This window comes from Hibiscus syriacus, unplaced genomic scaffold (genome assembly GCF_006381635.1).
Source record: "Hibiscus syriacus cultivar Baekdansim isolate YM2019G1 unplaced genomic scaffold, ASM638163v2 tig00110785_pilon, whole genome shotgun sequence".
NCBI classification, from domain to species: domain Eukaryota; kingdom Viridiplantae; phylum Streptophyta; class Magnoliopsida; order Malvales; family Malvaceae; genus Hibiscus; species Hibiscus syriacus.
The window spans coordinates 294,454-319,789 of record NW_024062862.1 but is presented as its reverse complement, the minus strand read 5'-3'; the positions used below and the strand labels follow the sequence as shown (position 1 = coordinate 319,789).

Sequence of the window (25,336 nt, the reverse complement as noted above, 5' to 3'; positions counted from 1 at the left end):
AAGAAATATGGAAACAACCTTAATTGCAACATAGAAAAAAATTGTAATAACTATACAAAGTTTTCTATTGATAATTAATAAGATTTTTAAACATAAATTTAATATAAATAAGTTTGGAGGATAAAACACGAATAAAATGATATTAGTAGTTGAGAGATTTGTTGTTTTTTCTTGGGTGTTAGATTTGAATGCTACCTATATAGGAATTGAAATTGAACAAATATTATTTGATGTTATCTTATATTACCCCATGTCTACATATATATATATATATATATATATAAAAGTTTGGAGGATAGAAAAACAATTCAATAAGTATAGGGTAAAATCAGATATTATTCCAAAATAGAAACCCGGGAACAGCCCGCAGCCGCAAAATATGGTTCCTCAAATCAAAACCTAACAATCTCAAATGGCCACTTAAGAATTTCGTAGGCTCATCCTTTCAACGCAAACGTAAAACCCTCTTCACCCAAAACCCTAAGGCATCTTCTAATGTAACCAGATCCCACTGAAAAAAGATCGAAACTTAGAGCACCCCCCTGAAAAAAGAAGATAAGATATAAAAAATGTCTTGTTATTCAGCTATTTTTCAGGGCTATCTCAGGACAACCGCCATGTCTGTGCGACCCACTTCCCTCCTGCTGAACAACACCACTAAAACCCTTTTAAAACCTTGTTTGTTTTCCTTCCCCTCCTCCAGAACCCATTCCCCTGGTTCTTTCCGGCGTTTGCATTTAAGGAATGGATTCGTTAGGTGCGCTAAGTCTGGGTCTGCCGCTTCATCTTCTTCCAGGGCTCTTGCCTTGGATTGGAGGAATATTTCCTTGCCTTATTCGCAGCATCAAAGCTCCAATTATGGTCGCTATGCTTACCAGGATGTTTCCGGTGATGACTCGGACCATGAATTTGGGTCTTCACAGTCTCAAATGGTTGGTTTTTTTAGATACCCTTATGTTAGATTTTGGTAAATTTTCGTTTTTTCTTTATTCGTGCCGCTGTTAAACTAGAGGAGGGAGATGAGTTTCTTATACCTTTTTAACTATATAATACGAGGTGTTGGCTTTTGCAACTGAAAAAGAATGTTTTTTCAATCGCTTATCGAGTCAATTATCAGTTTTATGAATAGTCGGTTGACTGACTTGGGAATGTTTTTCTTGCTTCTCAAAATGACTACTGGGCTTGTCTTGAACCTAGCTGCGAACGAGAAACCTGTTCTCAAAGTTTTTTTCTTCTATTTATTGTCAGGGTGTTTCAACGCTTGACAATTTTGATGAATGGAGATGGAAATTAACTTTATTTCTTCGCAACAAAGATGAGCAAGAGATAGTATCTAGGGAGAGGAAGGACAGGCGTGACTTTGAGCAACTTTCAGCTCTGGCAACAGAATGGGTTACATAGGTGTTTTAACTTCTCTCATTGTATACAATCTCTTTTTATTTAATTTTCCCAATTTTTGCTGTTGTGACCGAGTTCATATAATCTGTTTCTGCAGTCGTCATATGCAAGAGTGGTTGTTTTTAGTAAACTTCCGCTTCCAAACTATAGATCTGACCTTGATGATAAACGTCCACAAAGAGAGGTACCTTCATCCAGCATTTTCCAATTTCTTTCTTTTTTGGGTTTGAATGTGAATGCAGACAAAGAATGGACTTGATTCTACTTGAGTTCTTTAAGGACTTTCACAATAGTTATGCAGTATTTGCATAAAGTCGGCAGTTTTTGTTCAATACCAACTGACGTCTCTGAATAGTTCTTATTGCTCATGTCTGTTGTATCTTTTTTCCTGTCACGCTCTTCCTAAAAACTTCTTACCTTACTATCAGGTAGTCTTACCTTTTGGCTTACAAAAAGATGTAGACCTTCACCTCAAAGCTTACCTTTCTCATAAGGCTATGAGCAGTGGTAGTTTTTCTGATAAGCCTTTACTGAGATCAAATAGTGGTGGAAGAACTGCTGCAGATGAATTACCTATTCAGAATCCAGAGCTCCTTGTTCAGAATACTGTTGCAATGGAGAGAATTCTTCGGCGGAGAAGTTTGCAACTACGTGATAAGCAACAAGAATGGAAGGTTTTGTTTTTTGTGATTTCTTTGCTATGCTCATTAATCCTATGTCCTACCTGGCATTATGTTATCTTTTTATTAAGATATTTGTCTGTAATATACATGTAGTATTCCCTGCATCAGTATTTGTGGCATCTCTCGTTCTGTTTGTGGTGTCTATGATTAATTGCGTTGTCCGTGATTTTTTTTGTTCTTCCCTTGCCCCTTCTTTATGTTTTTCTTTTTGATGGATTTGAAACATTTAGGTCCTAGTAAATTTGGAAATAGTCGGAATATTGTTCAGTGTATATTTTAATTGGTAATTGAGAGAATATATGCTTGTGCACATTTTATTTAGTTATTGTTATATTTACCCTGATGGAAGGTTCCTTGTTCAGTTGTTCCTAGTATTGTTCATTGCAGTTTGAGCCAGCTATAAGTGCATGTTGAAGTTTGGCATGGCTTTTTGTCTCTTTATCTTTTTTCTAGATTTCCTTTGTTTCTCTCTTATGTTATGTATTTTATAAGCATGCTTGTCCCTTTCTTTCAGTAATTTAAATGTCTGCCAATATCTGTCTTCCATAGGAGTCTCCTGAAGGACAAAAGATGCTTGAATTTCGTAGAAGCCTACCGGCATTTAAAGAGAAAGATGCATTGCTAAATTCTATCTCACAGAATCAGGTGAAATTTATGTCATTGTAATTCAGTTTTGTTTCCTACTGTTGCAATTTATATAACACATTTATTGGTCTACTTGGGTATAGATTAATCAAAATTATGATCGGTGCATGCTGTAACATGTAAACCTTGATATCCAATAACAATAGAAATCTATGCGAAGTTCCTAATGGACATCCCTTAGTGGGCATCTATTGTTCTTTCAACAAAATGAAAGAAGATTAAAACAAAAATATTTATAGGATTGATTGCCATGAGAGAATTGATCAGCTCCCTTCCTTTTATTTTATCATTATTTTGCTTAGTCTTTACTTCCGAATGTTGATGTAAAAATGGTGTGATGTACCTTAAGATTTAGGATAAGACTGAAACTGAAGTATTCAAGGCTCTTTTATTTTTATTGCATTCATGCTATCATGGCCATCCATATTGTTTAAGAAATTATGTAGTGCTCTATATTCCATAGTTACTTTTTGTTGTGCATTCTTTTCTTCATTTCTTAAATGTTGCTCTATATTTTGATCTTTTAGGTGGTTGTTGTCTCTGGTGAAACTGGTTGTGGTAAAACCACTCAACTTCCTCAGTACATATTAGAATCTGAGGTTGAAGCTGGTCGTGGAGCTTCCTGTAGTATTATATGTACTCAGCCTAGAAGAATATCTGCTATGGCTGTTTCTGAAAGGGTTGCTGCAGAAAGAGGGGAGAAATTGGGAGAATCTGTTAGTTTTTGCAATTATGTCATTTGTCTCATTTTAGTGATTCATGCTTGTGAAATGTGAATTTACTTGTGTATTCTTGCTGATTAATAATATGCTATGTTATTCTTTGAAGGTCGGTTATAAAGTACGCCTTGAGGGAATGAAAGGGAGAGACACCCGCCTTCTTTTTTGTACAACTGGTATTTTACTTAGGCGACTACTTGGTGACAGAGATTTGAGAGGTGTAAGTCATGTTATTGTTGATGAGATTCATGAACGTGGAATGAATGAAGGTGAGTTTAGCATCTTGTTCTGAATTTTATACTGTTATAGTGATATTTTCTGTTATATTAACCACTGGTTGCATGTCTTTCAGATTTTCTTCTCATTGTGTTGAAAGATCTCCTTCCACGTAGGCCAGAGTTGAGGTTGATTCTGATGAGTGCAACCTTAAATGCTGACCTCTTTTCTTCTTACTTTGGGGGTGCCCCAACAATCCATATTCCAGTAAGCTTTGATATGATAATTTGAATATTGTACCTAAAGTATTAAAGTGCAATCTCATAATTCCTTTGAGCAATTGATGGTGTGTTTTTATCACCATGGTGAATTCCTTCTCCATCTTCAATGTTCCTATTAGCATATGCTATTTTGTGTAAATAAGAGTTGGATCTCAGTTAGCAGTTGCTTTGTCATTTGCATTTGTGTTTGTGGTCATGCAAGTGTGTGTTTGTAGTCATTTTGAAAATTCTGCTGGGGTTTCGTTTGATGCTGTAATTCATGTCCGATAACAACCATAGACCAGCACTGATCACTGGTTTAGCAGTAAAATAGTCTGATATGGTTACAAAATGCATGAAAAGACAGTTCAGTATGACAACTATGAGCCAAAATTATTGCGTGGACAAGAAAGTAACTCATAGATATGATGAGCATAGAATATGGTGGTGATGAGTCCTATAGAGATTAGAGGACTGATAAATAGTGAAGATAATTGCGTTACTTATTTTCTTGATAAATAAGGTTTATGGTGACAGATAATGTAATTAAGGAACAAAATTGAAGTCTAGGTATGTAAATTTTAAGGCTATAAGTTAGTTGCGAAAACCTATTAGCTTAAGCTATACTTTGTTCCTATGTGAGCCACCAGTTTTCCTCTTGCTGGTTTTCTTGTGTTTATTCATTTAGCTAAGAAAGATAGACCAATTTTTGAATGCAGGGTATTTTAGTCTAACCTCATTTTTTTTTCTCTCCGCCCCAACTTGTTTAAAAAATAAATAAAAATTTGTGATGTTGATATCTGCTCTGTGGTTTAATTTTGTTTTTCAGGGTTTTACATATCCTGTACGAGCACATTTTCTAGAGAACATTCTAGAGATAATTGGGTACAGGTTAACTCCATATAATCAAATTGATGATTATGGTCAAGAAAAGATGTGGAAAATGCAGAGGCAGGCACAATCTGTTAAAAAGAGGAAGAGTATGCTAACTTCGGCAGTTGAGGTATAAAAATTTGCATGGTCATCTAGTCTTTGTTGCATGATTTTGGTTGTCTAAACTGAAAATTGTTGTCAACTATAGGATGCCTGTTTTTTGACAATTACTTCTCTTCTCTTGAACTTGTGGATAGAATGTACTTGAAGATGCGGACTTCAGGGGTATAGTTTACACACTCGGGAATCTTTATCCTGTTGGAATCCTGACTCAATTGGTTTCAATCTCATTGAGCATGTTCTTTGCCACATAACAAAGAAAGATAGGCCTGGTGCTGTTTTGGTTTTCATGACTGGTTGGGATGACATAAATTCTCTAAAAGATCAGCTCCAAGCTCATCCTCTCCTGGGGGATCCTAGCAAAGTGTTGTTGCTTGCATGCCATGGTTCCATGCCTAGCTCTGAGCAGGTGAATACACTTTACATATCCTGTGCATATGGTTAGTAGTATGGTTAATCTATGTACTCTTGGGAAGATGATCATTAACCATTCTTTGGGTTGTTTGCCTTCCTTCACTTCCTTTTTTACATTTCTCTTTTCATATATTTTGGGCATACAGAGGTTAATATTTGAAAAGCCAGAAGATGGAGTGAGGAAAATAGTTCTGGCTACTAATGGCTGAGACCAGCATCACCATCAATGATGTGGTTTTTGTGGTTGATTGTGGAAAGGCAAAAGAAACATCCTATGATGCACTAAATAATACTCCTTGTTTGCTTCCATCTTGGATATCAAAGGCTGCTGCCCGGCAAGTAAGACTTCTGATATTTATTTAATTATTATATCTGCATTAGGGATTTACATCTGAAGTTGGTTTTCTATATGTATCTGCAATACCGGATCTACTTCTAATAGTCGCCAATTTTCTGCACGTGGTCCATTGTTTTGAACACGTGTGAAAATCATGTCTCAGTCATGGTCTTTTTGCTGCTTTAGGTGGCACACACCTGATATGCTATGAGAATAAACTTTATGGCAAGTTTCTTAGGAATTATTTTTATCAACTCACATGTAATCGGGGGAATTTAGCCTTCTATAGTGTCAGTATTCAATTTGTGCTTTGAGCTAACTTACAATGTTTTGTCATAAGAATGTTTGCTGCTACTTGGTAGAACTTATTTATAGTGATTAGTTTTTTTTTTTTTTTGATTTATTTTATTGTTCTATTGACAGTTTGACCTCAGTATCCAGACTAACGCACGGCATTCTGTTTTTGTTCTTCAGAGAAGAGGAAGAGCTGGTCGTGTTCAACCTGGCGAGTGTTACCACCTCTATCCCAAATGTGTTTATGATTCTTTGTCTGATTATCAACTTCCAGAGCTTCTAAGGACACCATTACAGTCTTTATGTTTGCAAATCAAAAGTCTAGAGCTTGGAGGTATTACTGAGTTCCTTTCTAGGGCATTGCAGCCTCCAGAACTTCTGTCGGTAATTTCCATTTACTTCTAATTCTTGGCATTATCTATATGATATTGTACGTATTGGTTTATGCATTTTGTTTCTTTATAGGTACAAAATGCTGTTGAATATCTGAAGATTATTGGAGCTTTAGATGAGAATGAGAACTTAACAGTGCTAGGTATTGGAATTAGTTATTCTAAAGGGCCATTGGTTTTTGAACATGGACATAAGTTTCTTTGATAAAGAAAGAACCATGAATCGTTTTGTGACCTTGCAGGGCGCAACTTGTCAATGCTTCCGGTTGAGCCTAAACTTGGGAAAATGCTGATCTTGGGAGCTATTTTCAACTGTTTAGATCCAATAATGACTGTTGTTGCTGGTCTCAGCGTCAGAGATCCATTCCTGATGCCATTTGATAAGAAGGATGTAAGTTTTGACATTTGTTTCTAAAGGTGGTCTCAGCTATTTTAATTGATTTTTAATAATGGAATAAGGTTAAAGGTTTGAATATTCATATTCCCCAATAACTTGAAAAAGTGTGAAGCTCCTTATTCTTATGTTCTTTTCTTTCTCACTTTTGCAGCTTGCTGAACAGCAAAAGCCCAATTCTCCGGCCAGAAGTACAGTGATCATATTGCACTTAGTCTAGCCTATGAGGGTTGGAAAGAAGCTGAAAAGGAGCAGTCTGGTTATGAGTATTGTTGGAAGAATTTTCTTTCTGCACAAACTCTTAAGGCTATTCACTCTCTACGAAAGCAATTCTTCTATTTGCTCAAGGATGCTGGTCTAGTTGATCAAAATATAGAAATCTGCAATAAGTGGAGCAATGATGAGCATCTTGTCAGGGCAGTCATTTGTGCTGGCTTGTTTCCAGGATTTGCTCTGTTGTGGTGAGTTGTGCACCATTTTCCTTGAATATTCGTTCTCATCTATTTTGATGTTTTAACGGGGAAGGAGAATAAAAGTATAACTATTTATCAAAAACTTATTTGTCTGGCCACTGTCTTGAAGTTTATCCATCTTTTAGGACTATTAATAGTTTTGTTGTTATTATTATTATCATTATGGAATATGCACTTATGCAATTGCATTCCGCAGAACAAAGAGAAGTCAATTGCACTGAAAACAATGGAGGATGGTCAAGTTCTTTTACATGGGGTAATTTGCATTCTACATCTTTAGTCTTCTTTTTCCTTTTATAATTCATTGTTCCATGTAACAAGTTTGAGTGGAAAATACCAGTTTCATCCTAGTGCTAAGTTTCAATATTCTTATTTTATTAATTGATTGTTAACTTGGTTGTCTGCGCATGATGTAGAATTCAGTGAATGCTGAAGTTCCCAAAATTCCATACCCTTGGCTGGTTTTCAATGAAAAGGTAAAAGTGAATGCAGTGTTCCTCCGTGATTCAACTGGTGTTTCTGATTCCATAATGCTCTTATTTGGAGGGAACATTTCTAGAGGTGGACTAGTAAGTTCCTCAACTGAATTGTTATATTTTCTTGCTTCTTTTCTTCTCAGTAGAAGATGATTGCCTCACTTAATTCGGTCTTATTGGCATATATTTTACGTTGAATCTTTTCCTGGGTGTTGATAGGATGGACATCTAAAAATGTTGGGAGGATATTTGGAGTTCTTCATGAAACCTGCTTTAGCTGATACATATTTAAGCCTGAAAAGAGAGCTAGAGGAACTCGTTCAGATGAAAGTAAGTATTAGCTTTGTCTTATAGGTCCAATATTTTTTTATAATATTTCCAGAGCTACTTTGATTTTCGGTTCTGTTTTCACCTGAAACTGGATTTCTTACATCAAAAATCCTAGTTTCGCATCATTGTTTAATGTTTATGCATCTTTTCAATTCACTGACAAAATTTAGCATCCTTGTGTATTCATAATTTGTGGGTGGCATGTTGGCAGCTTTTGAACCCTACATTAGACATGCATTCAAGCAACGAGCTCCTCTCTGCTGTAAGATTGCTGGTCTCAGAAGACCAATGCGAAGGTAGATTTGTCTTTGGCCGTCAGTTGCCGGCATCCTCAAAGAAGATGGCTACGGTAAAGACACCAGGTAAAGGCGAGACTGATAATTCAAAGAATCATCTGCAAACAGTGCTTGCGAGGGCTGGACATGGACCACCTGTTTACAAGACAAAACAGCTAAAGAACAACCAGTTCCGATCCACAGTGATCTTTAATGGGCTGGATTTTATGGGGCAGCCTTGCAGCAACAAGAAGCTTGCTGAAAAGGATGCAGCTGCTCAGGCTCTGCTGTGGTTGAGGGGTGAAGACCATTCATCTTCCAGAGATCGACCATGCATCATTGCTTCTGAAAAAGAGCAAAAGCAAGAGGAGAACTTCAGTCGGTGATGATGCTAAGTGGAGTACTAAGGTATTTAGGTGATAATGTGTCTTCATTGTCACTTAGCAACGACGCAGAAATTTGACAGTCCTGGTGAACCGCAATGTCGGAGTTAAGTCTTTCACTTCAGTTTCTGCCTCTTAAAGGGTATTACCTTTCACCCCATTAGAAAAACAAGGGCCTAGATGCCGGCAAGTCATAGGTTCAAAAAAAGCTGGAGATTTCATTTCTGTTGAATTTGGAAAGGGTATTACCTATGACGGCTCTCATTTACCCAAATTTATTGCTGGACAAGGTGAGCGCTATTACTTCATATATCTTGTTGCTACTATTTCAGCCATGAGTTACAATTTTTTTGTGGGAACTAGGAGTTGACAATAGTTATAGATTTATCCGACTTTCGCATGGTTATCATGCGAAAGCCTTTACATGTCACTGCTTGTAATAAACCTACACCGACTAGGTATAATATGTATAATAGTTGTTATATACTCAAGTAAAGAACATACGCTTTACGCTTTGAGTTCATTAGATCTTGTAGATATATCCTCTTTTCTTATATACCAAAATCACTATGAACATAGTGCATGTAGAGGAAAGATTGTATGAAACATCATGTCGCTTTCATTCAAATTATGCAATGCAAATATATTATAATAGTCACCGAGGTAAGAGCTACAGGGGGTGGATGAATTCTTTGATAGCAATAACCACCATTGTTTTTAGGGATTAAATTAAATGGTCCTTCCTGGATATGTTTAATCGAGGTAAATCAAATAACCATCTTGGTTACGTTGTTCAGCATGGCCACCGACTAGTTGGACAAAACATTCTAGTGGATTCGGATCTGTCATAAAAAGAACTTTCTACCACAACACAAGTAGGTTCAACAGTATCATCACTCTTCTAGTTAAAGCCGCGACTGTGAGACCTTAAGATTATTCCATGCATGCAAAGCTCAGGAATGATCAAGGTACAAAACAACTAATAGAAAACCAATCTTTGTCACGAATGGATTATTTTGAATACCCAAGCCCATAATGGAATAAATTCTACAGTGTCTGGCAAAACAGGCAGTAAATATGCCTACATAATCACCAAGTTATCTCGAAGATTATATTTGGCCTTGAAGCACGCCCCCTGTTGGCCTTGATGTTCTCAAGCACAATGGCATTCTCCATGCGTGATTCAGTATCAGTTTTCTTCCCAACAAAGCCATTCATTTCCACCAACATTTCTTCTACCTTTCTCTAGTTTCCTTTTAACCCGAGAAATGGAAAAAACCTTGACCGGGTTTCAAGTCGCGGTCGCGTTTTCGGTCATTTTGGGTTTATCGTGATTGTCACGGGCGCTATTGGATGCTATTGTGGGTGTAGCGGATAACTCGGATGGCGGCGAAACTGCTATTTCGATAGCATTATCACGTTTTCGGACCGTGATTTGAAACCTTGACCTTGACTACATTAAGTTAATCACACGTCTTAGTTTAGTAGCATTGTCTATGCCAATCCTTTAGTTCAAATTCATAGGTTGTAAAGAAGTGGGGAGTTTTGTTGTATGGCGGGTTAGGATGCGGTTAAAAAATAGCGGAAATAAGTATGATCTAAAATGTGATAAAGAATATAATATTTTGGGTTAGACATAATCTAAAATGTATTTTTTATAATATTTTCGTTGTAATCTAAGATATTATATTCTTCATAATATTTTCGGTTAGCAACAAAAAATGTGACTCTTCGTAACATTTTTTGTTGCAACCTAAAATATTACGAAGAATGTCACATTTTAAGTTACATTCAAATTAAAATGTTATGTTTTTTAATCAAAATTTTTGTTATATCTATATTTACCATTTTCAATCTTAAATTAGATCGCCTTTCTTTAGAATTTTGCAAAACAAGAATGCTTACATCCAAAGAGAACCGGAGACAAGAAAAGAAGGCTACCCAAATCCATCTGCTTGAGGGAGCTGACTCATTAGAGGGCATTCAAACCTTATCACCATGAGTTAGAATTTAGAAGCCACAAAGGCAAGTAACTTAAACCTGCACAACGAACCACAATTCTATAAACTGACCACTACTACTACACAGAAGAGAAGAGTACAAGCTCCTGCAGCTGAGAGAGATGATGAAATCAGCGGCAACTTGCGAATAGGACATCCGAAATCGTAATTCAGAAAGGTTTGGAGCATTTCCAAAGGGAATCGGTCAATACAATAGTGGGAGATGATGTGTTTGAAGCAGTTTAGTATTTCTTCATTGTGCTAAACTTCTTCGGTTCACTTGATTTTTGTGTATAATTAAAGGGGTTTAAAAAACATTTAAATTAAAAAAAATCATGAACTTTTTATGTCAAGAATAATCATAATTACAATACATCATTAGGATACAATTAATAAGATAAATAATAGTAATATTTAACTTCATTCGATGCTCCTTACCTAGCTTTACATCGATTTCTAGTTTGTAAGAAAAGCGACTTCTTTTCTACCTATTCCAATTCCATCTCTCAGAGACATTTTAGAAAAATCCCATGGAAAACATTAATGTTTCATAGCAGTGATTAACCATAGCTAGTTCCCTGAAACCCCAACAACTCCAAATCTCTCTCAGTTTATCCTCTGAATTTGTTCAAAAGCGATGAATTCTGATGAAAGGCCTCAACAAGTAACAGGCGTTGTTATAATAACTCTTCCACCATCAGACAATCCTTCTTATGGCAAAACGATCACAGCTTTTACTCTTTCTAATGATGATGTTTTACCTCAATCCCTCCGAACTCAAAAACCCGACCAGAATTTGCCAACGACCCATGTTGTAACATCGCCTCCACCTTCACCCCAAAACCCTCAACATGGATTCTCATTCTCTAGGCTCTTTTCTGATAACCCAAGGAGACTGTTGGGCTTTCTCGGTATCTCTCTTTTTGCTCTTCTTTTTTGTAGCTCGTCCTTCTCCAACACTTCTGTGGAATTAAGGAATTCCAACGACAGTGATAATGAAAAGCCACGGTCTTTTATCTTTCCTCTGTATCATAAACTGGGAGCTGCTGATACGGAGCTCAAGCTGGGGAGATTTGTGGATGTTGATAACGAGAATTTGGTGGTTTCAATTGATAGTGTTCCTATGGGAACTCGGAAGGTCAACAAATTGGTGGGTGCTACTGCTGCTGTAATCCATCCATCTGCTACTACTATTTTGCCTGTCAGGGGAAATGTTTATCCAGATGGGTATGTGTAAAAATCTTGTTTCTTCTCTTTGCATCATAGACTAGAGAATAGTTGTTGATTATATAGCAATTCAAGATTTTTGCTTGTGGTATGGTGCAAAATGGACTTAGAAAGTTTTTGTTGGATATTACAGGCGACCAGCTTTATGATGTTCCTTTGTTGTGCATTTGAGAGTTATAGAAAGCAATGTAATTGTCTAGCTTATAAATTTAAATTACAGCCTTAGAAGGATGATTCTTCTTTCTGTAACTGTATTGATTAGTCACTGCTTTTGATAAGCATTTTTGATTGATTTCCAACAATAAATAAAAGGATTGCTGCAATAGCCCTCGCTTTAAGTTTCCTGTATAAAAGCTTTACCCTTTGCTTTACCCCTCTATTATGCAACTACAAGGAAGAAGGATATTTATAAATGCTCAAACCAATTGCAGTGTATGTCTGGGAACTTGTATTATGAAGATATCGACATAAGCAATAATTACACATCCTGCTGTCTTCTTAACTAGGGTTTTTATAATTTTACAGATTGTACTTCACATACATGCTTGTTGGGAATCCTCAAAGACCTTATTTTCTTGATATTGATACTGGTAGTGACTTAACATGGATACAATGCATGCTCCTTGCAGCAGTTGTGCCAAGGTAACACATTTCTCACTATATACTAGTCTCTGTCTTGTGCGTATACTGATAGAAGCATTAAGCAATCACTGCCATTCATTCTAGAAGTGTACTGCTAGCTGATGTAATAAATTTCCAGTTTCTCCTTGGATATTTTGTTCAATGGAACTCCTAATATCACTTTGGCCATCGGAATAAGAAATAAACCATGTAGATGATGTAATCCAAACCTTTTTACATATTTCTTGTGATAGGGGTCATGTATACTCTAATGGATACAGTTGATGTAGGGAGCAAACCCTCTATACAAACCAACAAGAGTCAATATCATAACACAAAAGGACTCAATGTGCATGGAGGTCCAAAAGAATCAAAAGCCTCAAAATTGTGAAACCTGCCAACAGTGTGACTACGAGATTGAATATGCTGATCATAGCTCATCCCTGGGGGTTCTTGCAAGAGATCAGCTTCACCTATTGACTGCAAATGGATCAATTACCAACTTAGATGTTGTTTTCGGGTATCCTTTCTCAACAAGCTCCTTCAACATACTGGACTATTTGGTAGTCTCCTGCCAATGTGTGTAAATAACTTTTGTATTTATTCCCAAGGTGTGCATATGATCAGCAAGGAATACTTTTGAACACTCTGTCAAAGACAGATGGAATTCTTGGACTAAACAGGGCTAAAGTTAGTTTGCCTTCTCAATTGACAAGCAAGGGAATTATTAACAATGTGGTCGGCCATTGTCTTGCAACAGATGTCGCTTCCAGTGGATATATGTTCTTAGGTGATGAATTTGTACCAAACTGGGGCATGTCATGGGTCCCTATGCTTGGAAGCCCTTCAATGTGAGCATGAATCTCAGAAAAATTGCATCTTGTTTGTTATTCCTTGAGAAATTTTCTTGTTTTTAGCACATGGGTTTTATATCTAAGTAACTTGTAGAAACTGATCTTTTGATTAATAATTTTTTTTCAGAAATAGTTCACTATAATGTTTTTGACAAGGCCAAAAAGAACAAAGGCCATGGGTTGATACTTCATTAAAGCCTATGTACCCTTGTTGTTCCATCTTCACTATGTTGTAACAAAGGATAGTTTTTGGACATAAATCCTTACTAATGTGATGCTACTTATTATAAATGTCACAATCAGCATCTACACTACTGCTTGACCAGTTTCTTGGTATGCTTTGTGCAGCCACTTGATTTAACAATTTTTGCATCATGTGTTTTTGCTAATCATTGTCCCTCCCTCCTTTTCCATTTATTTTCTTCCCTTAAATCATTTCATTTGTAATATTCTGTCTTTAGCTTCTGCAATTTCCTATCCTGCTGTTTGGTTCTAGTTCAGCTTTGAATTCTTCTGGGTTTTTTTCTTCTCATTTTTCATATCTTCAGAAAATTTTACTGCACGCAACTTGTGAAAATCAATTATGGAAGTAGCTCCCTCAGCTTAGGCGGACAAGACAGGAACATTGGCAGTGTTGTGTTTGACAGTGGGAGTTCTTATACGTACTTCACAAAACAAGCATATGATGAATTGGTCTCTTCTGTATGCATTTCCATCTTTAGCTTGGACTGAAAGATAAACAGCCAATTTTTCAGAAACCATTACCATCTCATTATATGACTTCTTGTTGGTTGCTGCAGCTTAGTGAGGTTTCTGAGTTGGGATTTCTCCAAGATGCATCGGACCCAACACTTCCAATTTGTTGGCGCGCTCCGTTCCCTATCAGGTAGCCTAACTACTGGCTCAGTTAGGTACATTTTCCCTTCCATATTGTCTCAGCCGTGGAGAAGGTTTCCACGTAGCTTGTTGAAATTCCTTTTGTAAGGTTAAGAAATAAGAATTGCACACAGGAGGTTGTGCAGAAAATTATCAGCAATGCTTGCATAAGAAAAGCAGTTTTCAGTTTCTTATTTTTTAGAGATGAAAGGAGAGATGGATTATATCTTTTATATTGTAGCTTTTGATCTTTCAAGCAAAAAAGTTTGCTCTTTCTTGTGCTACTACCACCACAATCATGTCACATGAACTATAGTTTAAGCATGATGATCACCTTTGAAGATGGTTAACTTTATAACTTTCTTCATACATTTCCTCGTAATAGCTCCAGTTACTGCAGATGATTGTTTTTTGTTTTGTTTTGGAGATCAATATTGTAGAAGGATTAGAGAGATCCAAAGCAAAATTCTTGTACAAGCTTTATCAATGAATTATCAGTTATTTCTTTGACATAGTAACACGATTCCTAAAAATTGCAGCTTTGTGGATGCAGATCTGTCATGGATGTTAAAAAGTTCTTCAAGACTTTAACCCTTCAGTTTGGGAGCAAATGGTGGATAATATCCAAGAAGTTCCATATTCCTCCACAAGGGTACTTGATCATTAGTGTAAGGACTTCCCGACCACTATACACTGGTTTCTTTATGTTGTTCCAGCCCTTCATTTCTCTCTGAGGACCTGTGCTTGACAGACATCCAAACATGGTATAAAGATATGGAAAAATCTTCAGTAGGAAAAAAGACAGGGCCCAACCGGGTTCGAACCGGTGACCTCTTGATCTGCAGTCAAATGCTCTACCACTGAGCTATAGACCCTAGTGTTTACTGTTGCATTAAATAACATACTCATTTGCAGTGTTTTTATACCATTAAGAGATATACATAGTCAATGCTTAATATATGAGAAGTTGCAAGACCAAATTTGAATGTAGGTGTCCTGTCCCAATAAACAGTAGGATAAAGTGATGCTACTGAAAAGGATAGACCATTAGCAGTCTCTGTGGAAACTGTGAGGATGTGAGTGAATGGAAGATTAAAAATAGCAAGTTATGTTGTTCCAGCATGACCAGATACAGCTTATTTGTTTGGGGGGGAAATAGAAATTATGAACATACCCAAGTCTGAATAACATAGTTTCTTTTTTCACAATGTACATTGGAAGCCCTTTATGATGTAGTTTCCCGTAATGCAGAATAAAGGTAACGTCTGCATGGGCATCCTGGATGGAAGCAATGTACATGATGGATCCACATTTATACTTGGAGGTAAGAAAGTTGCTTATTCAGCTTATTCTTTTGATTTACAATATCGTTTTGTATGTATGTACGTGTGTTTTCTCCTTGATAGTTATTGAGAGGAACTTGTAAATCTCACTTGGTAAACACATGTTTATGTTTGCTTATCCACATATTCTTCGCTCTTGTTTGAGAAAAATAAACTGTAGTGGTGGACAGGCGTGTTCTTTATATAAATCCAATGAATTGGTTTATAATAATACATTGTATGGTACGTATGTTTTTTGCAGACATATCGCTGAGGGGGCAATTGGTGGTTTATGACAACGAGAAGCAGAGGATAGGGTGGACTGAATCAGATTGTGGGAGGCCAAGAAGATTGAAGACTCTCCCCTTCTTTGAAGGATAGTGACCTTATATTATAAGACACTATTATAATTTTAAGTAAATGAGAATGTATGTATATCCAGAACATATTAGGCGGTCTGGAACTGATGTTAAAAAAATGATTGAATTATATATTAATTCACAAAGTGTTATTAGAGGACTACATCTCTCTTTTATCGTATAAAGTTGAAACAAAATGCATATTTATTCACTACAAAATACCTTGGTTAAATTTGATTGGATATGATGGGACTTGCCATTTTGGTTGATGCGCGGAACATTTCTTCCCCCAAAATGTATTAGGGTTAGTTTAATTTTTTCTCTTTTTCTTTGACCGTCGTTAGTTTTTTTTCCCTTCATCTTTGTGATCGTGATAATACTAATCTTGTTGTTAGTCGTCGGCCGTTGTTATTTATTATTTTTATTTTATTTTATTATAGTGTATGTTTGCTTTTTTCTTTTTTAAATTTTTAATAATTTTGTTTTTACGATACGTTTTCATCTGTCCTTATGACACGTTTTCGATCGCTTGACCGTCATTTTCATTTATCATTTTTCTCAAGGTTAGATTTGACATCGTCATGACTTATCAAAATGACGCTTATTTGTTATCATGTTGATATTTCTTACTTTAGACCTTCTAATTAGATTTGGATACGTGATTTGCATTCGTTGATAATTTTTTTACGTCGCTCGACTCTGATTACAGTTTTTCGGTATCTTTCAATAGTTTTATCTCTTTTTGTGATTCGTTTGTCAATACAATCAAATATGTTCATATCTACATTTTATTCCAATTTATTTAAGTGGCTAACTTTCTTGTGTTGATTACTATAAGAAAGTATCATTATAATGTATTTAGTTTACAGTTGTTTTTAATAAAACTAGTATAAATCAATAGTTAAAATTATATTTTAAAAAAACAAGGAGATGATGTGGATCCATATTTATACTATTTTTTATAAGAAATATTTTTTTATAAGGTAATTACAAAATATTTTCATATTTAAACATAAAAATATCATTATTTTGTAATTACCTTAATAAAAAAATTTAATAAAACTAGTTGCCTCTATTAAAAAATTACCTTAATATTGAAAAATTACTGAGTTTCACATTGATTTACAGTAAAAATCAGTAGTTAAAACTATATTTAAAAAAATCTACCCATTTTCACTCGGGCTTTAAATCGAGATAATGAACCAAAATTTAACTCCAAACTTCCACCATCTCATAAAAGTAACTATGCAAGTCGACTTGTTAAACTATGAGGTTTGAATAATAGCCCAATTAGCTTTAATTTTCCATCATCTTCGAATTTACTTCAAGGTTAATGTTTACGACGACAACATTACAATAGATTGTCCTGCTTTAGATTTTTGTAAATGGTGAACCTGCTCTTTGTGGATTCAATTTCTATGAGGTCAAATTCGCAACTGAAGCGAAATTTAACCTTCGAATATACTTTATTTTTTTTCTTTTTATACTTGTTAGATGTGGATATTTCAACAAATAATTTAATTCAGACTCGAAATGGATTCGGATTGCGAGTTCGGATTCAGATTTTACATAAATTATCATTGCCCTCGATAGATATAGCTGTTCAGTTTAATTGTTTGTTTTTTTTTCCAAGCCAGAATGTAATACTAATAGTACCTCATCAAGAATTTCTTGAATTTGACGGGCAAGTCAAAATATAAGTCTAAACAAATTTCTTAACACTGAACAAGACCAAGTTTGTGCAAAGGAACACTGCAGCAGAGGAAGCAACAACAACAACAAAAAAAGACTAGAAATAGATTTCTTAAAGCTAGGACATCATGACCTGATTGCTTGACTCTAGGGCTTGAGTGGCGAAAAACCTCACATCCACGTCAGGATCCTCACTCAATTCAACCAAGCATGGACGGATTGTCTTCTCCACCACCTGTATCATTACTGCTCATCAAAACCAATTTTACTGAATACTAATAATTCCAAAATCCAAAAAAAAAAATCAATAACAATGAATACAAGGTTTATCTGTCTGTTTTTTCCCTTTTACATTTTGCATATAACATTTCTCTCACCCTTTTTTTAGGTAGGCATTTGTTAAATATATGAGAATCTGGCCTAATATCACGGTTAAGGTGCCGCCAAACATATACCATTTTCAAGAACCAGAAGAAATTACACTAAGCACTCAACTTGTATAAGGGAGGGGAGATGATATAAGTAAATCTACCACGTGACAGAGTAAGATAAAATTACTCACAGATTGATCAACAATTGGAATTAGTGACTGCAGCACCTTGGCCACGTTAAACTTGATGTTGGGTACCCTGCGTCATGCAATTTTTAGCTTCATAATCATAATCCAAGTCAAATGAACAAACAAATAAGCTTCAAAATCAAACTCCATGTGCACAAACATTACCTATCTTTAGAAGCATTAATAACCACAGGGAGAAGTTTCGAACAAGTGATGTCTGAGCCCATAACAGGGGCAAGTAGAGAAATTGCATGTAGAATGGTCATCCGATACAGATAATGAGGATTGTTATTATGTCCAAAACCTGTTGATAGAATTACAAAAGATACATACTGAGAACCAAAATCTTTAGATGTCTACTTTTTTCTTCGTTTAGAATTACAAAAACACATAGTACTGTTAAGCACAATAACCTGTGGAACTATATGTTGCATTGCCCAATCTGGTCCGAATTCTTCAGCCAGGCGTTTCACATTATTAGCAGCAGCATCACGAATGGAATAAACCTACAATGAATATCAACAAAGTTGGCATTATTTTGTACTATCACAACATTACGTCCTAGTATCACCCTCTTAAAGATAGACTGGAAATCTGTAACCAAAAACCTAAAGCAAACAAAAAATGGCTTTTTTCTCCCACTAGAAACCAATGATTTAAATATAAAATTAGTAAGACCATCGTCCAACTGTCAAATCTTAAATATGCAGGAAGCAATTAAATACCGACATTGACAGATATTTAATTATGACAACATTAAACTAGGATAGAATCATAAAGAAAGATGCATGACGCCATTGATTTTTGCTCCCAAACAAAGTTCTTTGCACCTTATCTTTCAACCATTGCATGCAGAGGGCACCAAGTTTGTCATCAAAAAAGCCAACACCCAACTGACTTGCCAATAAGGGGATGTATTCTATTATCGCAAGCCGAACCCTCCAGTGCCTATCCTCTGCAAGCTCCACGATTGCTGGTAATAGGGACTGGGACAGCAGATCAATTCCAATCACCTGCGATGACAGCTATATTAAGCTAATATGCATATGAATATAAGAGAGAGAGATTCACTAACACGAGCATAGCGAAAGTGGTAGGGCACGGTGAGGTTTCAGTAGTGATCCAAGGTTCCACAAACCTCAGTGCTCTTGTTTGAACCAAAAAGTTCATTTATAACACATCATTAAAACAAAATCCCAGAGATTCATGTTAGTCAGGAAGGAAACTACCGTAACATGTCACCAACAGAAACCTAACATCTTTATTTAAGGGATTGACCAAGCATGGAAGAATTTGAACCACTAATTTTTTTATTGACAAATTGACACGTATGCAACCAGAAAGATAAAACATGAGGTAATGACCCTACTTAGTCACTCAATCTAAAAGACTAGTTTACTCTGAAACATTTTAAAATATTATAAGTGACTGAAATTTCGACAGTCTGAATCCCTCGCAATAAAAAGGTTCAGCCTACAGCTTTCAGAAGCCTTATGGTTTGGAAAGTAATTTCATGGTTATTTTGGCTAGATCGAGGGTCACTGTTTTCACTTTAACTTAGTTGGAAAAAGCTTTGGCAGTTAGTCCAGTCACAGGCATAAGGCTTCCTTCCCCCTCCCAGACAAACATAGAAAAATACAAGTCCACAAATCAGTTTCCGAGATTGTTTGATAATATAAAAAAAAACTGTTGAGCAGTATCACCAAAAGATGGGGAAAACTGTAAATAGAAGATAGTAAAGAAAATGTTGATATTGTTCTTGATAATCGATAAATTACATCTTAAAAAAATAACCACCTGGTTGACTTGATCTAGCTTGCTAATAATATTCAATCGGACATCTGGAAATTCATCTTTCAAAAGAGAAAGAAATATTGGAAGCAATTGCTCAATGGTCGCATCCTACAACCATCAAAGAAGATTATGTTATACTCCAAAAAACAAGGTATGCAACATGCATAGAATGAATGCAATAGAATAGAATAGAATATAACAGTAAGAAACAATGTTTTATGGAATCAACATAAGATCCAACAATACAGAATGACTACCTTCCCTAAAACAGGTGCCATTCCCATTATAACTGAGGCCAAAGCAGATCGAACATGCTGGGATGAATCTGTTGATAGTTCCTACAATAGGAAACATTAAATAATTTAGACAGTAAATAGCTAGAATGTGTAAAACTAGATGACAGCTACAGACAAAGAAAAAACTTGGATTACAAAGGCAAAGAATTCTAAGAGCATTTTTTACCTTGACACACGGAAGAATGTGCTGAATTGATAGTTCTGGATTCAGAATTCGGCAAAACTTGGTTACTTTACCAGCAGCAGCGATCCGTACTTCAGCTTCATTATCACGAAGTAAGCGCACATATGCAGGTACTAGGTCAGACCTAAAAACATGTAAACCTCACAACATCATTTGATGATTAATAATAAACCCGTCACTAAGATTATGTCCATCCGAAGTAAATGCTAACAATAATCACTTCCGAATGACCAAAGCATGATAATTGAAAGATAACCCAAGACAATAGCATCAAATTCCAAATTAAATAGAAAGGAAACAAACAATTCATCAGTAGAGATCGAGGGAACACGAAGAAGGAAAAATGAATTTCTAAATTAGGGATAACTACATCAGTCGGAAAGAACAGAATATAATGATTATTGTCACATGATTGAAGAGATTACCTGGTAGGCTCAGGTCCAACAGCTTCACACAACTCATATAATTGATTGGCGACCATGTAACGGACACGCCAAGACTTGTCCTAGAACCCCAAGTAATACCATTTCAAAAGATACTCACATATAAATTACCAAACTGAAGAATGGTAAAAGGAAAAAAAGAAGAAAGGTAAAAATGAAGAGAACAATAATTTCCATTTAATTTCACTTCAAATTTGTGAGAATTGAGAAGAACCAGATATAATGACTTAAATTAACTAGAAATCATTCAAAATATGTGCACCAAACATAAATAGAGGATACATTCTACAAACTGAACAAAAGATAGTAAAAAACACTGAACAAATGATATGAGATATTCCACTAGGGCAGTGAAACACAGATTGAAGGCCCTCATGAAAAAATGGTAACCATGCTACTTGTGGTGGAATCATAGAGAGTGATAACATATTTTTATTCAAAGATATCTGGAACTTTTTTTACAGATGCAATATTGGTCATGCCAGCAAGATGAAAAATGACACTAGTGCTTTTTAAAACAGCTGAGATCCAAGAACATCGTGCGTTCAGAAGAACAGTGGCTAAGTTTCATCTTCAACCTTAGGAGGAATGGGTGAAAGAAGTTCCAACCTCCTCAATAACTACATTGTGATAGAGGGGAGACATGCCTTTCAGAAGTTTTCTAGAGATGCAATGAACTTAGACAACAGGATCTACCTGTGAGAAATTGACAATGACAGGGAGAATATGTGCGACACAATCCTGGGGCTCTAACAACTTTCCAAGAGCTGCACAACCCTCAACAGCCAATAGGCGAACAGAATCTTGATCTGCGGGGATGAAAAAGGAGAAAATAAGTTTTCGAAACCCTGCAAGTATGAACTTTGCAACAATACCGGAAAACTAAACATGCACAATAAAATACATGAGCATGTAAAATCAGGGATAAGTTATAGAGATACAGGGTGATTATTTAAGCATGCAAAAATAGATAAATTTCATCATTATTTGACAAAAGTGTTCTGAATGAAGCAGAAAAAAAAGGTTATAGAGGCCTGTGTTGATAAAACTGCTCAAATATACTATGATATAATTCTTTTGGGTGACAGCCCATGGCCATTGCTCATAAACAAACCTTGAAGTTATCAAAGTATAAAGAAAGTAACAAAATCACAAAATGGCCAGATTTCTTTTTGTAATACATTAAAAAAGTAACAGTCCTTAGAAGTGAACTGATAACTACCCCTTTCCCCATTTTCCGTCCAACAAGTTTAAACCTAAAACCATCCTCTCTAAAGGAAGAAAAACATCATAAAGGCCAATAAGCTCTCCCCTCATGATTTCTGATTAGTATTATTTAACTCAAATCACACATCGTGCACTTTTATCCATATAATGTAATATAAAGCATATATCCAACAATAATTTAAAAGTAAAACAAGTAATCATAATTTTAATGAAATAGGTAAATTAGGTAAGCTACATACCATCTTGTGTCAAATCATCAAACATAGACATGATATCAACCTTCAAGTGAGGTGCTTCTACAGTAGCAGCAAATTTTCCAAGATTGGTCGCAGCAGATCTCCTAACCATGGGCATGTCATCTTGGCAAAGCTGACTGTATATCGCTCTTAATTCAGTTTTTAGTGCCTCAGGAGCACTAGGGTATGCAATATGAAATAATCCGCATGAGGAAACTCGAGCTGTAAACCACTCACCAGCAGCCAATCTCTGAAAGTTTGACAACCACATTCAAATGAAATGTGATCCTACTTTTAATTTTGTTACTTAGGATTACAGCTAAAAACTAATTCAAGCATATATCAAGAATAACATGTCCTAGCCGATAGTTTACAGCAGACCAGCATAATATTTTTAAGAACATGGCCTCGTAATTGATGAAATACATGTCATTCCTTGTTTCAAAAAGAAGATAGAAAAACTATATCATGCATCCAGATTGCAACACATCCACGGTTTAAATTCCTAATTTCTATCTCAATAAGCATGTCAAACAATTGAATATATAATACATTATGCATAAGAAAAATGGTAACACAAATCAGAAACCAACCTTCACAAGTGGAATAAAGTACTCAACCAAGTCCTGTTCCCTCATCTGTGCACCAATTCTACACAATGACTCCACAGCCTTGTCCCTCACACAAGTTTCCTCAACAGTGCAAAGAGTCTCCAATGGAGGTAACAATACATTAGCATGTTCCACACCTCCAACATAAGGAATGAAAACTCCCAATTCCTCTGCCATGGCAAGGAGAACTTCATCATCATCATCATTGTTCTCGCTCAGAAAAGGAATCAATTCCTTCCGTGTCCTCTCTTCTCCAAGCGCCCGAGCAATAGTAGAGAGCCTACGGATCGAGTTCAAACGAAGCTGGATATCTTCATTCTTGAGCTCATCAATCAACACCGCAATGGGGTACAAAGGTTCATCAATCATTGCCATGTTATCTCAGAAGATTTTACACCTAAAAAAGTATCAATAATCCCAAAAAGATTAATAAAAGTTAAGAAAGCCGAACAACAACGTTACCTAAGTCAATTTTACACATTTTCCTTCATTTTCTAAGCATACAAGCATAGGGTTAGAGAGTGAGAGGGGAGATATAAACCACGCACTAATTGCAACAAATTTGGATAAGAAGAAACCCTAGTAAATGCTAAAATATAGTGACCCAGTCTATAAAAAACTCGAAAACGTGACATGAAAAATCTTGAAAGCAGAATTCGGCTAAAGCTGAAAACGATCAAGAAGAAGATCTATAAATCCGATAACAAAAGTTTCTTACAGTGAAAAAAAAACAAGGAGAAACTATAGTACCTTTCAAGGGTTTCGAGTTAACAGCAAGACTATTTGAGGACAGATCTGATCTTTAAGCTGAGAAGCTAAGAGACAGAGATTGATCTGTAAAATATGGCAGATTTGTTCAAATTCAAGGTTCTTTTCTTTTCTTTCTTTTCTTGTGAATTAATTTGCTGTAAATTACTCGACGCCACAACTTTTTCACTTTTCTTATAGAAGGTGGTTGATTGTCTAGAATCGAAATCAATATTTTATATTAATCACGATTTAAATAATCGTTATAAATATTTGTCAAAAAAATAATCGTTATAAATACAGTATAAACTTAATTAATAATATATTTTTTGAAATAATACAAAATGATTATAGTTTATAATATATTATTTTTTTAGAATTTTTGTAATTAATAAATAATACATACACATTATGTAGCTCAAACTTAAAACATAACATTAATATACTGATTGATAAACATTAACTCATGTATTTAAATGCTGACGGATCTATCCTTAAAGAGAAAACTAATATGTATCTATTTTAAAATTAATTCTTTTTCATAACTATTTATTTGATTAATATTTAAAAAAAACTATTTATGTTTATCTTATATAAAAATTTTATATTATTAATATTTATATATTTGTACCTATAAAAATATTTCTAAATTACCATTATTATATTCAAGTAATGTACATTTTCATATAAAAATTACAATGCCTAATATACAAGTAGTGCCCTAGACTATATTGCGGACACCATCACCGCTCCTGTTATCACCGTTTGAGTGGGCTCTTTTTAGTTTTACTGTAAACTACAATAATGTTGTTTGTTGGCCCAATTCCTCCATCTCTTAAAATTGAAATTAAAATCATCTTTAAAAGTAGGATAAATAATATTTGCCTCTCAACTTATCGTGCTCTTATTTTATTTTTTGAATAAATAATGTCTTCCAGACCAGTTCTAACACCTGAACTTACTTGCCCTGAAATATCCTGGCGTTCCTCTCCCTCCAGACATAGTAGATAACTGAGTTCCACGTAAATTTTAAGATGACAGCAAGCAAAGACTTCCCCTTAAGCAAAGACTTCCCCAACCTCTGAATCCCAGTCCATGGCCCTCCACTGCAAACTACAAGCACTCGACACTGCAGACCACACCGCTTTAGAGTAGGAGCAATCAAAGAAAACATGGTCCCTCGCTCATCATCGCAAAGAACACAACTCCTTGTAATTTGGAGACCAAATGATGGTAGCCTATCCCTTGTAGGCAACTTATTCAGCATGGCCATCCAAGAAATCACAGAATGTAGCGGAACATGAAAAGTACGCCAAACCAAGTTGTGCGGCTTCCCAAATCTTGGCAACAACAGTGTTCGGGTCTAATAGAACCTATCCGGGATAATCATTCTTAACTTCAATAACTGCTTCCGAGTTCAGCTCCAGTCGTTCTTAACCTCTACATGCCAAAATTCCATCCCCTTCAACACGTATTCGTAGAATCAAGCTACCCAAAGGGATCCCTCCTTCATCAAAATACTTTTGATGAGTTGTATAAAGCAAGTATTGTTCCAAACAACCAGACCTTTAAGTCTCAGCCCACCTTCTGACTTACGATAACAAAT

At 35.6% G+C, this 25,336-nt stretch overlaps 3 protein-coding genes and 1 non-coding gene across 5 annotated transcripts; 2 read left to right on the top strand and 2 right to left on the bottom strand.

Moving 5' to 3' along the window:
- The first annotated feature begins 388 nt into the window (after window positions 1–388).
- On the top strand, window positions 389–24,741 carry LOC120140417 (DExH-box ATP-dependent RNA helicase DExH3-like). Its single transcript, XM_039155400.1, is given in 25 exon segments — window positions 389–932; window positions 1,249–1,401; window positions 1,496–1,582; window positions 1,827–2,072; window positions 2,631–2,726; window positions 3,254–3,442; window positions 3,555–3,714; window positions 3,798–3,928; window positions 4,751–4,924; window positions 5,052–5,073; window positions 5,076–5,323; window positions 5,475–5,530; window positions 5,532–5,667; window positions 6,140–6,343; window positions 6,425–6,494; window positions 6,594–6,758; window positions 6,912–7,190; window positions 7,193–7,206; window positions 7,415–7,474; window positions 7,635–7,787; window positions 7,914–8,024; window positions 8,236–8,624; window positions 8,626–8,791; window positions 13,708–13,717; window positions 24,729–24,741. Coding segments are annotated over 23 exon segments (3,600 nt in total). The 5' UTR covers window positions 389–569; the 3' UTR covers window positions 8,720–8,791; window positions 13,708–13,717; window positions 24,729–24,741.
- Window positions 11,125–15,989, top strand: LOC120140415 (aspartyl protease APCB1). The gene is given in 10 exon segments (XM_039155398.1): window positions 11,125–11,909; window positions 12,435–12,523; window positions 12,526–12,551; window positions 12,821–13,050; window positions 13,142–13,381; window positions 13,933–14,086; window positions 14,185–14,270; window positions 14,814–14,928; window positions 15,512–15,584; window positions 15,845–15,989. Coding segments are annotated over 10 exon segments (1,722 nt in total). The 5' UTR covers window positions 11,125–11,319; the 3' UTR covers window positions 15,964–15,989.
- Window positions 15,064–15,135, bottom strand: TRNAC-GCA. The gene has a single exon. It is a non-coding gene; the product is annotated as a tRNA-Cys (tRNA).
- On the bottom strand, window positions 17,740–23,898 carry LOC120140416 (serine/threonine-protein phosphatase 2A 65 kDa regulatory subunit A beta isoform-like). 2 transcript variants are annotated; one of them, XM_039155399.1, is made up of 13 exons: window positions 23,734–23,898; window positions 22,966–23,380; window positions 22,376–22,622; window positions 21,606–21,718; window positions 20,892–20,971; window positions 20,449–20,590; window positions 20,244–20,324; window positions 19,990–20,094; window positions 19,023–19,205; window positions 18,590–18,698; window positions 18,358–18,496; window positions 18,196–18,262; window positions 17,740–17,868 (listed from the first exon to the last, which is right to left on the bottom strand). In XM_039155399.1, exons 2-13 carry the CDS (start codon window positions 23,356–23,358, stop codon window positions 17,752–17,754), a joined length of 1,776 nt encoding a protein of 591 aa, XP_039011330.1. In that variant the 5' UTR covers window positions 23,359–23,380; window positions 23,734–23,898; the 3' UTR covers window positions 17,740–17,751. The 2 variants fall into 2 exon arrangements, 1 of the variants encoding a protein (XP_039011330.1); XR_005517721.1 differs by having other exon boundaries at window positions 17,753–17,868; window positions 18,166–18,262; window positions 18,606–18,698.
- Window positions 24,742–25,336: the final 595 nt, after the last annotated feature.